The 15342-nt window shown below is 38.5% G+C and overlaps 1 protein-coding gene across 1 annotated transcript; it reads left to right on the forward strand.

Annotated features, from left to right (window-relative positions):
- Window positions 1–1005: 1005 nt before the first annotated feature.
- Window positions 1006–15101, forward strand: ddx17 (DEAD-box helicase 17). The gene is made up of 14 exons (XM_058780323.1): window positions 1006–1463; window positions 1538–1602; window positions 1789–1936; window positions 4214–4310; window positions 4883–5016; window positions 5096–5161; window positions 5310–5451; window positions 7698–7858; window positions 8037–8209; window positions 8371–8481; window positions 8585–8646; window positions 8732–8791; window positions 13502–13735; window positions 13888–15101. The coding sequence occupies exons 1-14, from the start codon at window positions 1371–1373 to the stop codon at window positions 14421–14423; spliced, it is 2082 nt and encodes a 693-aa protein (XP_058636306.1). The 5' UTR covers window positions 1006–1370; the 3' UTR covers window positions 14424–15101.
- The last annotated feature ends 241 nt before the right edge of the window (window positions 15102–15342 follow it).

Below are 15342 nucleotides of genomic sequence, written 5' to 3' on the forward strand. Positions count from 1 at the left end.
TCACACCTCCAGACAATTTAGTGTCTCCAATTCACCAGTGCTGCATGTCTTTGGATTAAGGGGAAAATGGAGCGCATGGAGAAAACCTACACAGACAAAGGGAAAACATGCAAACTCCACACAGAAAGGCCCCTGGGCTCAGCTACAACTTGAGGAGACCTTCTTGTGAGGCACCATTCTGTCAGGATCCTGCTGCGTGTCTTAGCTAAATTCCTAGGGGAGGGTCTATGCCATGGGTTGGGTTCCTTCAGGAATTTCCCATGACTCCCTGTGTACTTATAATGTCCAAGCTATTTCTAGCCATGCAAGTATAGCTCCTGTCCCTTATGGCAATCCTACTGATATGACAATAATTGTTGTACGTTTGTATCGTCTTAGCTGCGTACAACAAAAACAGTTATAAAACAAAAACTACAAGTTGAGGAAAATATAAAAAGAAACTAAAAAAAGAGAAAGATAAAATGAATAACATTTCATGATAAAAAAAAAAGATTTAGGGATAAAGGTAAAAAGGAAAAGAAAGAAAATAAGTGTAATATGCAATGAGCAAAAGTCCCTCATACTTTTATTTATTTATTTTGTGGCAAACCATCGAAAATGAAGCTCTGGACACAACCTTTCTGTCTTTTTTTCAGCCATGTTTTCCTGAGTGGTTGTTCCCATTCCTATCTGTCTCTTATATTTCTCTTGTAGGACCAAATAACACTGCATAGTTGTGTTTCATTTGTGTTTTAATTTCTTTGATTAAAACTAGATTAATCTAATGGTCTTCTTTGATCTAATATAGTCTATGTCTATGATTTAGGGAATATTTTGTGCCTCTTTGTAGCACGTGAGAGGACAAACGTTGTTTGCCTTACAATGGTCGCTCTGATAACTGTTACTTTTCGCTGCGCTGTTGACTGATCACCAGTAACAATCGTTTGTGGTTAAAGGTTAAGATAGATTCTTGCACAGTCTTATCTTTTGCAGTGACTGCTATAAAACAGTTTTGCAATTGTTATATATGCATTTAAACAAAAACGTTGTTATGCACAGACTAGTCCAGTCATCTAGTACGCAGTTAGTTTTAACAGAGGCTCATTGAGAGATTACAATCCGTTGGGTTCATCATTGTTTTGAGTTCAACCTCCGGTTTTTACGGCTTCAAGCGAATTCATCACCACACTACGCGCTTTTCGTTGCGTTATTTGTGTACTCTCAATAGCGCCCTACGTAGAAAATGCTACGATATTAAACGGGGCGGGCCCAGCTGGCTGTTTGTGGACGACATTTTACTAAACCGAGAACGTATGAAGGTGTTGATTTTCTAATAAAGCTGGCGTGTTTTTCGCGAGTTTGTTTGTAGAAGTCATGCTGCAAGGATTTGCATGCAGAAACTACACCTGAACTTTGTCTATAACATTCTCTTTCAACATACTACTACTTCACCGATTTCAGAAATACACATTTCCACAAACCAGGTAGGACCAGCGTTACTCCTTTTTGTTCTGGAGAAAACAGTGATTATTCTGCCGGAGTTTTACTTTACACCAAGGTAGAGGAGATGAGAGGAAGTTCCTCATATGGAGACCGAGACAGAGATCGAGGACGAGACAGAGGGTGGGCCTTTATTTTTAATTGATGTTTGTTTATTTATGTGTATATCAGTTTATATGGAGATGAGATATTAGGCAATTCACTAGGCTATTTGGTCCCAGTAACAGATTGAGCTATTTGTCCATACACTCCTGGCAAACAATGTTTATCACTGGCAGGATTCAAAGTAAGAACATTAATCTTTAACAGGCCTCGCTTTGGATCCAGTCGAGTTGCCCCACCTCCACCCAAAAAGTTTGGGAATCCAGGAGATCGGCTGAGGAAGAAGAAATGGGACCTGGACCAGTTGCCCAAGTTTGAGAAGAACTTCTACAGTGAACTCCCAGAGGTTCATCATGTGAGTCAGAATAATAAATAGCATATGTGACCCTGGACCACAAAACCAGTCTCAAGTCGCTGAGGTATATTTGTAGCTATAGCTAAAAATACATTGTATGGGTCAAAATGATCGATTTTTCTTTTATGCCAAAAATCATTAGGACATCAAGTAAAGATCATGTCGCAGTAAGATATTTTGTAAATTTCCTACTGTAAATATATCAAAACTTAATTTTTGATTTGTAATATGCATTGCTAAGAACTTAATTTGGACAAATTTAAAGGTGATTTTCTCAATATTTAGATTTTTTTTTGCAGCCTCAGATTCCAGATTTTCAAATTGCTGTATCTCGGCCAAATATTGTCCGATCCTAACAAACCATACATCAATAGAAAGCTTATTTATTCAGCTTTCAGATCATGTACAGTATCACACAGAAGTGAGTACACCCCTCACATTTTTGTAAATATTTTATTAAATCTTTTCATGTGACAACACTGAAGAAATGACACTTTGCTACAGCTTCTATAACAGTGTAAATTTGCTGTCCCCTCAAAAAAACTCAGCCATTAATATCTAAACCGCTGGCCACAAAAGTGAGTACACCCCTAAGTGAAAATGTCCAAATTGGGCCCAATTAGCCATTTTCTCTCCCTGGTGTCATGTGACTCTTTTGTGTTACAAGGTTTCAGGTGTGAATGGGGAGCAGGTGTGTTAAATTTGGTGTTATCACTCTCACTCTCTCATACTGGTCACTGGAAGTTCAACATGGCACTTCATGGCAAAGAACTCTCTGAGGATCTGAAAAAAAGAATTGTTGCTCTACATAAAGATGGTGTAGGCTATAAGAAGATTGCCAAGACCCTGAAACTCAGCTGCAGCACGGTGGCCAAGACCATAGAGCGGTTTAACAGGACAGGTTCCACTCAGAACAGGCCTCGCCATGGTCGACCAAAGAAGTTGAGTGCACGTGCTCAGCGTCGTTTCCAGAGGTTGTGTTTGGGAAATAGACGTATGAGTGCTGCCAGCATTGCTGCAGAGGTTGAAGGGGTGGGGGGTCAGCCTGTCAGTGCTCAGACCATACGCCGCACACTGCATCAAATTGATCTGCATGGCTGTCATCCCAGAAGGAAGCCTCTTCTAAAGATGATGCACAAGAAAGCCCGCAAACAGTTTGCTGAAGACAAGCAGACTAAGGACATGGATTACTGGAACCATGTCCAGTGGTCTGATGAGACCAAGATAAACTTATTTGGTTCAGATTTTGTCAAGCGTGTGTGGCGGCAACCAGGTGAGGACTACAAAGACAAGTGGGACTTGCCTACAGTCAAGCATGGTGGTGGGAGTGTCATGGTCTGGGGCTGCATGAGTGCTGCCGGCACTGGGGAGCTACAGTTCATTGAGGGAACCATGAATGCCAACATGTACTGTGACATACTGAAGCAGAGCATGATCCCCTCCCTTCGGAGACTGGGCCGCAGGGCAGTATTCCAACATGATAACGTCCCCAAACACACCTCCAAGACTTGCTAAAGAAGCTGAGGGTAAAGGTGATGGACTGGCCAAGCATGTCTCCAGACCTAAACCCTATTGAGCATCTGTGGGGCATCCTCAAACGGAAGGTGGAGGAGCGCAATGTCTCTAACATCCACCAGCTCCGTGATGTCATCATGGAGGAGTGGAAGAGGACTCCAGTGGCAACCTGTGAAGCCCTGGTGAACTCAGTGCTGGAAAATAATGGTGGTCACACAAAATATTGACACTTTGCGCCCAATTTGGACATTTTCACTTAGGGGTGTACTCACTTTTGTGGCCAGCGGTTTAGACATTAATGGCTGTGTGTTGAGTTATTTTGAGGGGACAGCAAATTTACACTGTTATACAAGCTGTACACTCACTACTTTACATTGTAGCAAAGTGTCATTTCTTCAGTGTTGTCACATGAAAAGATATAATAAAATATTTACAAAAATGTGAGGTACTTCTGTGAGATACTGTATACATCTCAATTTCGACAAATTGACCCTTATGACTGTTTTTTTGGTCCAGGATCACTATATATCTATATCTATATATCTATCTATATCTAACTTTTAAAAAAAAGTTCACTAAAATGATTTACCAAAATAACAGTGTTATTGCTTTTAAGCCATTACAAGCATTTTATATATATATATAAAATGCTTGTAATGGCTTAAAAAGCAATAACACTGTTATTTTGGTAAATTATTTTAGTGAACTTTTTTTTAAGAACAGTTTTGCCTTGATTTTTATTTATACTTGTATATTGAATAGTATGATATAGAAGAATATCGCCGGAAGAGAGAGATCACTGTCAGAGGCTCCGGCTGTCCAAAGCCTGTCACCAACTTCCATCAAGCTCAGTTTCCTCGTAAGTTTAATTCACATGTGAATCACTGTTTTTTTTATTTATTTTTTTTATATATTGATTTTGAAGGGAATATGTTCAACAATATCCATGCACACATCGGACAAACGTTTGTATGCCCGGTTTTTTCTTTTCAGTGAGTGTGTTGAATTTTTTTTTTCTTTGTCTGGTAATGAAAACACACTCAATAATAATATGTTGTTGTCGTCTTGTATTTTCTGCCTGTAAAAATCATACTGCTACCTACAGCTAATTTTCAAACAGTCCACTAGTGTCACATTTCATATTTTTATTCTTTGGTAATAGGAAAAGAGAGGAAGGAACTTAATCAGGGAAAAGATGGTTACACTAGTCTTTCAAATACACCACACTTCAGTACACCTTATTTGAAATAAAGTACTTCCTGAACTATAACTACTGTTTTTCCCATTACTTGTGGTTCTTTAGTCCCACAACTAAATTACTTCTGTCATAAGCCAAAGTTGATGTTAAAAACATCTATAAGAAATAACCTGTCTTGTAGAACAGTGATCGCATATAAGAATATTGAAGTGATGTTTCTGTGTTTGTTTAAGAATATGTGGTGGACGTGCTGCTGCAGCAGAATTTTAAGGAGCCCACTGCTATTCAGGCTCAAGGTTTTCCTTTAGCTCTCAGTGGCAGGGACATGGTGGGCATCGCTCAGACCGGCTCCGGAAAAACACTGGCTGTAAGAGACCGTTAGAAAGTTCACGTACTCAAGTGTGCATACCAAGTCTCAAGTTTACTCATTTCAATATCCTCAACAGTATCTGCTGCCTGCCATAGTGCATATTAACCATCAGGCCTACCTGGAGAGAGGGGATGGGCCCATTGTAAGTTGCCATACAATTTTTACCTAATTATGAACCGGAACATTGTACAATTGATTTTTGATATACTGTCAGACCAGAATGAATCCATAGTGCTTTGTTAGCACATTATTCAATTACGCTATTTGTTCCTGCTCTCTGTTCTATTTAGTGTCTTGTGTTGGCACCGACACGTGAATTAGCCCAGCAGGTGCAGCAAGTGGCTTATGACTATGGCAAATCATCTCGGCTCAAGAGTACCTGTGTGTATGGAGGAGCCCCTAAGGGTCCGCAGATCAGAGATTTAGAAAGAGGTATGGGAACTAACCCACATCTACAACTCGTCATACATTTTTTTTTTTTTTATACAGTGATATATTTTTTATACTGATATGATCACCTTTTATGGCTGCATGATAATGGATGAAATGTTACCCTGCATCACAAAACCAATCTTAAGGGTCAGCTTTTTGAAATTGAGATTTAAACATGATCTGAAAGCTGAAAAAAATAAGCTTTCCATTGATATATGGTTTGTTAGGACAATATTTGGCTAAAATACAACTATTTGAAAATCTGGAATCTGAGGGTGCAAAAAACATCAAAATATTGAGAAATCGCCTTTAAAGTTGTCCAAATGAAGTCCTTAGCAATGCGTATTACTAATCAAAAATTAAGCTTTGATATATTTATGGTAGGAAATTTACAAAATATCTTCATGGAACATTATCTTTACTTAAAGCTGCAGTCCGTAAGTTTTGCCTCTTTGTCACCATCTCTGTTTGAAAACCTGGAATTGCAGCTTTTTGCGGAATTATCTTGCCTGCGTGAGTTGTGAGTTGGCACGGCTCCAGCGCCGATGAATCTAAGTGTTTGAAGTGAATGTGTGGCCGTCAGTCACCGCATTGGTGTGGATATTTACTGTACTTCGCAATCACAGATTCTAGCCTACATCTTGGAATATATGACCCAAATAAGAATTTTCACCTTATATTGCCATCTGAACAAGTAACAAGTCTGCCATGTTTGTTCTGACCAACCGAGGAAAAAAACACTACTATAAATCGCGCAAAGAATGGTGATTGAAATTAAAGATCGGTTAGCTCATATCACATCAAACTGTGCAAATTATTATTATTGTTATACTTTATTCTCAAATTATTAATGTTAACAATTCAGCATTGTGCGACTGCGTATAGTGTGTATTACCTAATTGTCATGCCATTCAAATTTCATATATAAATTTCAAAGAAATTTCATAATTCTTTTAACCCAAAAAGCAAATTATGCTCCCTTCGAACTGGTTTTCTTTAAAATACAAATCTTGTGTAATCCCAGGCTATCTGTAATCAGAAGCACATTTAAAACTGGAATATAATTTAATTTCATTCACACGTGTTTCATAAACGCATAATCCTTTCTGGATTACAATCTGCCATCAAAATTATACATTTAATTATTCTAGCTGCTGTGAGAAAAGGCTAAATGATCCGCCACCTGCAGGATCCTCACATGAGAGAGCCTAGTAGCCGGGACAACTTCTTTATGTTTACAGACGTGACATAATGATGCAGTGCCATGCTCGAATTTCCTGCAAAAACCTACCCGTACCACTCAAATTAGAAAACATTATTATAAGTTAACCGTTGTGAATCAGGCTAAAGTAAGACAATAGTTTTGAACACTGGCTGATTATGTACTTGCTCAAATATTGATTTCGGATCATTTTTAACCAAAAAAAGTTACGGACTGCAGCTTTAATATCCTAATGATTTTTGAAAAATCAATAATTTTTACCCATACATTGTATTATTGGCTATTGCTACAAATATACCCGTCCTACTTATGACTGGTATTGTGGTCCAGGGTCACAAATGACCAAGATTATTTTGCTCAAAATTATAATTGTGATTATTCTGAGAACAATTTTTATTTTGTTACAGACTATAAATGTACTTAATTAAAGCCTTTGCCAGTAAAAATAGCACACAGTAACCCTGGTCAGTTTGACCAAATGAGCTGTAAATTTTCTGTCATTTTCTATTTTCTAGAAAATAAAGTACTGATCAGTCTGCTCTCCCAATTTAATAAATGATATCCCATGAATAATTTACTGGAATGCACTAAATATAGACTTAAATATATTACTACAATAATATTTAAGACATCTGTAAAGTTGCTGTAGAAAGACTAATCCGAGCTTTTGCAGTTCATCTTGGTCTGCTTTTCGTTTTTTATGTTTAATGATAGAGGGGTGAGGAGAATAACATCACCACATTGTACCCTGTTTTAGAAAATTATATTTTGGAAATTCTAAGTTGTTATTTCATTCATAAAACAAACCTTTAAACAAGTTCATTGGCGGTTGCTGATTGTCAACACTTCAATGGACGTTACTACCATAAGTTGTGCAAAGTGTCGTGGGATGTAGGAAAAAGGTGGATAGAGCTGTGGTTCTCATCCCTCTATAGTGTAACAGTAACTGTGATCATTTTCAGATTAATTGACCAGCAATACTTAAGGGCTTTTCTTTAAATAAACATTTTTTGACTTCCTAAAGGTGTTGAAATCTGCATTGCCACACCTGGCCGTCTGATCGATTTCCTGGAGGCAGGAAAAACGAACCTGCGCCGTTGCACATATCTTGTGCTGGATGAGGCCGATCGTATGTTGGACATGGGATTTGAACCCCAAATCCGCAAAATTGTTGACCAAATTAGAGTAAGTACAGTACAGTACAGTATTTGACAGTTCACGAATGTTAAAATTAAATACACATTCTTGCTGCCCAAAATCAATATATATAGTATACACACACATAAATATACACAGTGCACACACATATATTATGTAAATACACATTTTGCATTTAGTTTTCTGCTATTCCTGTTTCCTTCAGCCTGACAGACAGACTCTCATGTGGAGTGCTACCTGGCCTAAAGAAGTTCGTCAGCTGGCTGAAGATTTCCTCCATGACTATGTCCAAATCAATATAGGAGCTCTAGAATTAAGTGCAAACCACAACATCCTGCAGATAGTGGATGTCTGCATGGAGAATGAAAAAGACAACAAGTAAGCTGATTTACCAGTCATGTTTCTAATAAAGTATTGGATATGACATTTTGAGCTTTTATTAATTTATTCAGGTATTGTGATTTGTATTGGTTTACTTTCCTGTTTGCCTGTACAAATCAAGATGAAAATGTTTCAAAGAAATGTTTTTGTGCTTTAAGGCTGATTCAGCTGATGGAAGAAATCATGGCTGAAAAGGAGAACAAAACCATCATCTTTGTCGAGACAAAGAAACGTTGTGATGAACTTACTCGGAGGATGCGAAGAGATGGGTGAGACAGATCTTTATAATCCCTCATATTTAAAAAAAAAAAAAAAGGTTTTTATAAAAATCAGATTGAATTCTGATGTAATGTATGTTGTGTCTTTATCCAGGTGGCCTGCAATGTGTATTCATGGTGACAAGAGCCAACCAGAGAGGGACTGGGTACTATCAGGTAAAGTTAAGCTTCATATTTTATTAAAGAAGGCTGTCACAATTTGGCATGCCTGTTCTCATTTTGTTGCACCTTGTATTTTCAGAGTTCCGCAGTGGAAAAGCTCCAATTTTGATTGCTACCGACGTTGCCTCACGGGGTCTGGGTATGTTCTGATACTTCATACTTAATCAGAACCATTTCTTTCTTTCTTTCTTTTTTTAAATTTTTTTTTTGAGTACAGAACCGAATGTGTTTTGATATCCACTAAATAATTCAGACAGTATATAGAGAACACTGACAACTTTAAAATTGACATACAGTCACAGTTTTAAATTTAAAATTTTAGTTGACGATAGAGAGAGACACTGATTAAGCAGATGTCATTTCCACAAACACAGGGATGCAAACTGCTCATCTTTTTGGAGAAGTTTGTTGTTTTGCTATTAAAATTGGTCATTTTCGTGATTTGTGCTATAAGGTTCACTGATTCACATGTGTTTGGAACTTATTCTTTCACAAAAATTACAGATGAAACATGTCTTCTGATATGTAATTGTCTCACCTTTTAGACCACTTATGTGTTTGCATACCTGCAATCAACTAATAAAACAATGGTTTTAAGTTAGTCACAGACACTTAAATGATTATTAAAGTACTATGATAAATATTGACAGTGCAATTAGGCACCCCAACGTCAATTTAAAACCTATCTTTGAAAAGGTGAAGGGGTGTTCTCACGGAAAACTATTTGCAGTTTCCACCAATGAGATCTTTGGTGATGCAACAAAGTTGAGTGGACCTCAACTTCATAAAAATGAGCTGTGAATCCTCGTAAAAAATTAGCTGTGATCCACCACCTGATATAGATGGATAGTCATTAGTCAAGTAGGAACACTAACTAGCAACCAACAGCCCAGAGACTCAGAGACAGTCCACATTTTGTGATTTAATCTCTATCAGTTTGAATACCCCTTTTACTTTTCTTTAGCTCCGCCTTGATGAACAGAGTGAGAAGAATACTGTATTACATGTACTTAAACGCTCTGGTATACTTCATTTTCCACATTCTACTCCACCTCATGCACAGTTGAGCGTTCAAGCCTTCCACTTGGGAATCTTTCGTTTTAATCACTCAAATCACTTGTACATTGGCCTTTGTCTGCGCACAAGTCTGCACAGGCGCAGACAGTATGTGCGGACATCAGTGGGCTGTGTTGAGGACAAAAGTGATGTCACATAGACTGTCCACAATATGGTGCAAAATGCGGACAAGTGAAGTATACTTTGGGCTTAAGATTTGTCAGACTTAAGTTAGTCTGTTTACAGATTTTTTTCATATTATAATGTGTAGAAGATAAACATTAGGAAGAGAAGTTTTTAATGCATGGTGCTTAAATTTAAAATAATCATCTGAATTTCACTGCCATTGTTTTGCATTCTCTTGGTATGGATCTTAATGCTTTCTTTCACTTACAGTTGGAAAAACATCACGTACAGTACATTTTGTAATCATTTGGTTGGATATTTTTACCTTCGGCAACTCTTTTTTTATTTTTTATTTATTCATTTATTTTTTTTCCCCTCTCTCTTCACTTCACCCTATCCTTTCCTCTCTTAGCTTTTCTTCCATGCCTTCTCTTGTTATGAGCAATATACATATTTATTTATGAATTGTCGGCTCACATTTAATTATAAAAATGACTCGGGGCTGACGGTGACTGACTGGAGGGCTGCTTTGTCAGTTTCCACATCCACAAGCTGTTCCAAAGATGTTAAAGGTGTGCTGTCTGTTTCTTGTTACTGATGTAAAAACCCTCACGCACGTGGGGCTCACCGGCTCGCTGTTGACCCTAGCACGGATCTAGGGGAGCTGCTATCCTTCCCTCCTCTTCCCTGGGTCCTAATGCCAGTCTCCTTCCTGAACAAATGTGTACACATGTCTAGTTATTTAGCAAGATGTTAATCAATAGTCATGGTCATAATACAGTTGGTCCGAATTTTGATTGATTTTTTTTTTTTTTTTTCTCAGAAATATTTTGTTTAATTTGTGCACTTTTTTTTTTTTTTTTTTTAATAATTCGTATTTTTATGAGATCATTGTTAACCCAGATATTAGACATTGCTATTTTGTTTTGTTTGGGTTATGCCAGAGGGTCTTACACTATTATTGTTCTTTTTCCCCTTCAGGATTTTTGACTTCCTAACTGGCAGCCCAGGCTTGCTGTGCTAATTTGACACAGTGGCCTCCCTCTACCATGTAACCAGAGCTCTTATCAGACACTAGAACAGGTCTTGATATGGAAAGACTCCCTCAGCTGCTCCCCTATTTATCTGTAGTCTTAAGGGCTAGTGGCATCAACAAGCTTACTTTTTAAAAAAAATTTACCTCGAACTCTGGATTGGCCGTTAAAAAAGTTTCAAAGGATACTATGGCCCCTCAGAGCTTTGTTAGATTCCAGGAAAGTCTGCCCCTAAGATAGATCTGGGGCCGAATGGCCACGGAGTGATTGAAAGAGAGGGAGAGAGAAAGTTAAGAGTGCTGGATACAGTCCGGTCCGGTTTGTGGAGGCCCTGCAACCCAGCGAGAGAGAGAGAACTGGGGCAGAGCCGGTTCTGCTCCCGCCTGGCGTTGCTGGGACAGGGCCGAGGGTGAAGGGGGGGCAGCTCAGCGCGTGAGCCCACATTAACCTCTTCCTCTTGGGCCGCTCCACGGGACCCAGGACTGATCCCAGCCAAGAGTAACCTAACCTAGGGTAAGTACCTGATCATGCCCTAGTCACTGCCCTGTTCATGAGAACTGTTTCCATAGTGTGGCAAATGTCCTTTAAGTATGTTTAAACGTGTGTGGTAAGTGCCATGGTATATTAGACCATTATTGTATATGACTATATTTAGCACATTGCATTTTTATTTAGATATCTAAAATAATATTATCTATCATTATCACTTTCTAAAAGGAGACTGTTTTCTTTTAGGGTCAATAGCAGTGTTGTTAGAGCCCCTTTTAAACTGTAATGAGAAACAGACTTTTAAGATGTTGTGTCCAGAAAAAAGAAAAATCACCTTTGTTTAACAAACTCCTGACATTTCTCATCTTTAATACCACCTCAAGTGTTGCTTGACACAATTAGTTTTGATATAAACTGAATCATATTGTTAATGTATTGATAGTTAATGTAATACTTGAGATTAAATAAGCTGTTTATCTATGGAATAGGTAAGTAGCAAGTCCACAAAGTCTAAAGTTTTGTCATTTATTTTACTTTATAGCATCTGTCTGCTTAAGGCGGAGTCTCACTAGCCGACTGAAAACAGATTTTGGTTTCTTCTGTTAGGTTGTTGCATTTGGATGATGTGAACAGTGTTTTCCAAACTCGCAAAATAGTTCATGTGAACTTCGGTACGGTATTGTGCTGATGAACACAGTCCTAAATCGTATGGTTTGTCAAATTGTTTCAGGGATCACTTTCCTGACGAGTGGGGTGTACACAATGCAAGCAGAGTGATACATGTAGAAAAGGAATCCCACATTCTTTGGAACCTTACAAAGGTTCAAAAACCAGAGTAAAAAAGTGAGGTGAATGATTCTCCTGTGTAGCCTTAACTAAGCATCAGGATTAAACGGCTGTGGCTATTGAGGAAAAAGTTTGGATCAGATCCTAGCAGGACTGGCTTGTCAGCACTTCAGAAACTCACTGCTATGTCCACAAGCATCTCCAACCACCGCCTGAAAGATAATTTTAAACAAGACTAAAGTTGACTTCTAGTCATCAAGTCACAGCAAGGGCTTAATGCTTCATCACAGAGAAAAATCGGCCAGTGAGACACTGTCTTTAAGTTGATTTTAAGGCAAACCTTTTTCTGAATGATTAATATTGTAGTGATGCACTGATATTTTAGCAAACAAAAATATTTTTGTAGGCCCGAAATCATTGACCAAAATAGTGACATTAAGTGGCGCCTCTTCAATGCTGCAGTTTGACCGTCAGTGTCTACTATGTGTACAACATAAATAAGTTACAACATGTACATGTGAGCTGTGTGGATTTTTTTTGTTTAATCTTCATTTTGATGAACCAAGATCTCTTCGTCTATGCTGTTTTCAGTTCAATGCATTAACAAAACTTTACTTGAACATTTTATCTCAGTTCAAGCAGCAGCACAGTGTATGTGAACCACCATCTCTTCCTGTTTACTACTAGTTATAGCACAGAATAAATGAGACCATCAGAAGTTATGTTAAATGAAACGGTACAACTTACTGAAATGTATCATGTCTTATGTAATTGCTCATTCAGTGTTAAGCTTGCATTTCTATTTTTACCACAAATTCTGGATTGGCCGTCACAAAGTAACTAACATTTACCTCAGAAAAAGTCATTCAATGTCCATAGCTCATCTGGAGGAGTGGGGGGTGGGGGAGGGAATGTAGAGAGGGGCATTTTGCTAACTTAAGTGCAATTTGAGTGTTAAGTTTTTGAGTCTAGCTTATTAAAGCAGTTTGATTAATTAATTGATTATTAAATCAGTTTGGCTAAATGAAAACTTCAGGTTTTGTGTGATTTTTAGAAATAAAAATCATTTTGGTGCATCACTATTTATTATAAAATTAATACCTGTATATTTCTGACTGCTGATGAGACGGCATACAAAAATACTCTTTCAGACATTTTAAAGTATACTCATGTCATTGGATAACTTCAGAACTAAAAGACAATTCAGAGAACCAAAGAGATCCAAAACCCAGATGACTGAATAATGCCACTGTTGCTGTCACAGTGAACTAGGCAATGGTCCATTCCTTCTGTCTACCACACTTTCTAATTTTCATTTTTTCTTTTTCCATAAATTTCTTAACCTTGGTCCCATGAAGATGTGGAGGATGTTAAATTTGTCATCAACTATGACTATCCAAACTCTTCGGAGGATTATGTTCATCGCATTGGGCGGACAGCCCGCAGCACCAACAAAGGAACAGCCTATACCTTCTTCACCCCTGGGAACCTTCGGCAGGCTCGTGATTTGGTCCGGGTTCTTGAGGAGGCTAGACAGGCCATCAACCCCAAACTTCTGCAGCTGGTGGACACAGGCCGTGGGGGAGGTGGAGGTGAGTTTTAAAATGAACTTTAGTTGGGCATGCATATTTCAGTTTGTATTATGTCCTTTGTTTTTTTTTTTTTTTGTTTGTTTTTTTGTATATTTCAAAAAAACATTTATCACAAGCCTAAAGCCCTGGACTCTCACTGGTTACTTCTGTAGGTGGAAGGATGCGCTATCGTGGCAACAACTCAGGCTCAAATAACCCCAACCTGATGTACCAGGATGAATGCGATCGCCGCATGCGCTCTGTAACTGGAAGTAACAAGGGCAGCCGTAGCGACAACATGAGCCGTGATGCAAGGTCAGGGGGGAGCGGCCGTGACGACCGTATGCCCTCTTCTTACAGAGACCGCAGCAGGGATGGACGAAACAACTACAACTCCGGACCCTCCTACAACAGCGGAGGAGGTGACCAATACCAGAGCTGTGGGGGCTCCAGAGGGGGGCAGTATGGCTCCAGAGGGGGAGGCTCACATCCAGGTGTGGGTGCAGGAGGGCAAGATCAGGCTGGACCTCCCCAAGGTCTGTTTGGAGCGCCTCCACCAACTCCTCCTCAGCCTGGGCCGGGTCCACAACCACTCATGGCACAGCAGTTCCCTCCTCCACCACAGCCTATCATGGGATTCATGGGTCCTGGGTCATATCCATTTGCCTCACCACCACCACCCCTTCCTCCTCCTCCTCCTAGAAAGTAGTATCCAGAGGCTTTGCCGTCTCGTCTTTTTTTCTTTTCTTGTTGTTTTCATGTAATAGTAACCTGCCCTGTTTCCAGTCTGAACTTTTGAATATAGCTGTGTAATACATAGTGTACTCTCTTTATTTTCAATTGTGTTGTAAAAAAGGATGGCTTTGCATTTAATCAAGCCAGTGTCCCAGGGTCTTGAGTGAAGGGCTTCTCATTCAATACAATGCTTTTTAGTTCTGTGGTTATCAAATCTGGTCCCTAAAGTGAAATAAGTTAGGAACAATCTTTAGATATCTTGACTTTTTTGTGTATTTTTCTAAATAAAATAGTTAATCTTTTGATTACAGTTGGTCAGTACTTATTAATGATTATTGATGTTTTCAGTACTTAATTGATTTCCACCCTCTGGTGTCATCAGTCTCAGACCTGCAGAATGATTCGTAGACGGAGAGATCTTTTTTTTTTTTGTAGGCAACTTACAGAAAGCTAACTTATCTGCATCTTACCTTAGCATACCATTAGGCACTTAGTATGCTACAGCTACCCCTTGGGATCCTGAATAGACTCAGCGGAATCAGATTTGTTAACACCACCTCCTCTCTGATTTGAAGGGACCTGGAAATAAATATAAATTCTTTTTGTATAATCACTTTGTTTTACAGATTTTAATAAAAGAGTTCAATCCAGATCACTCATTAATGGCTTTGATTATTACCTCATTCAGCTGTCGTTAAATCAAAGATTTAAAAAAATAACAAAAAATGAAAACACACATTTTAAACCCCAGAGAAAAAGAATAACTTTATTTCCCTTAAATACATATTTGCACTACATTCACTTCTCCATATGTTTAGTCTCTGTATTCATTTTTGGCAAATGTACATAAATAGTAATACCGATATTATTTACACTTCGTCATGTTGGAAGGA

This window comes from Onychostoma macrolepis, chromosome 06, assembly GCF_012432095.1.
Source record: "Onychostoma macrolepis isolate SWU-2019 chromosome 06, ASM1243209v1, whole genome shotgun sequence".
NCBI classification, from domain to species: domain Eukaryota; kingdom Metazoa; phylum Chordata; class Actinopteri; order Cypriniformes; family Cyprinidae; genus Onychostoma; species Onychostoma macrolepis.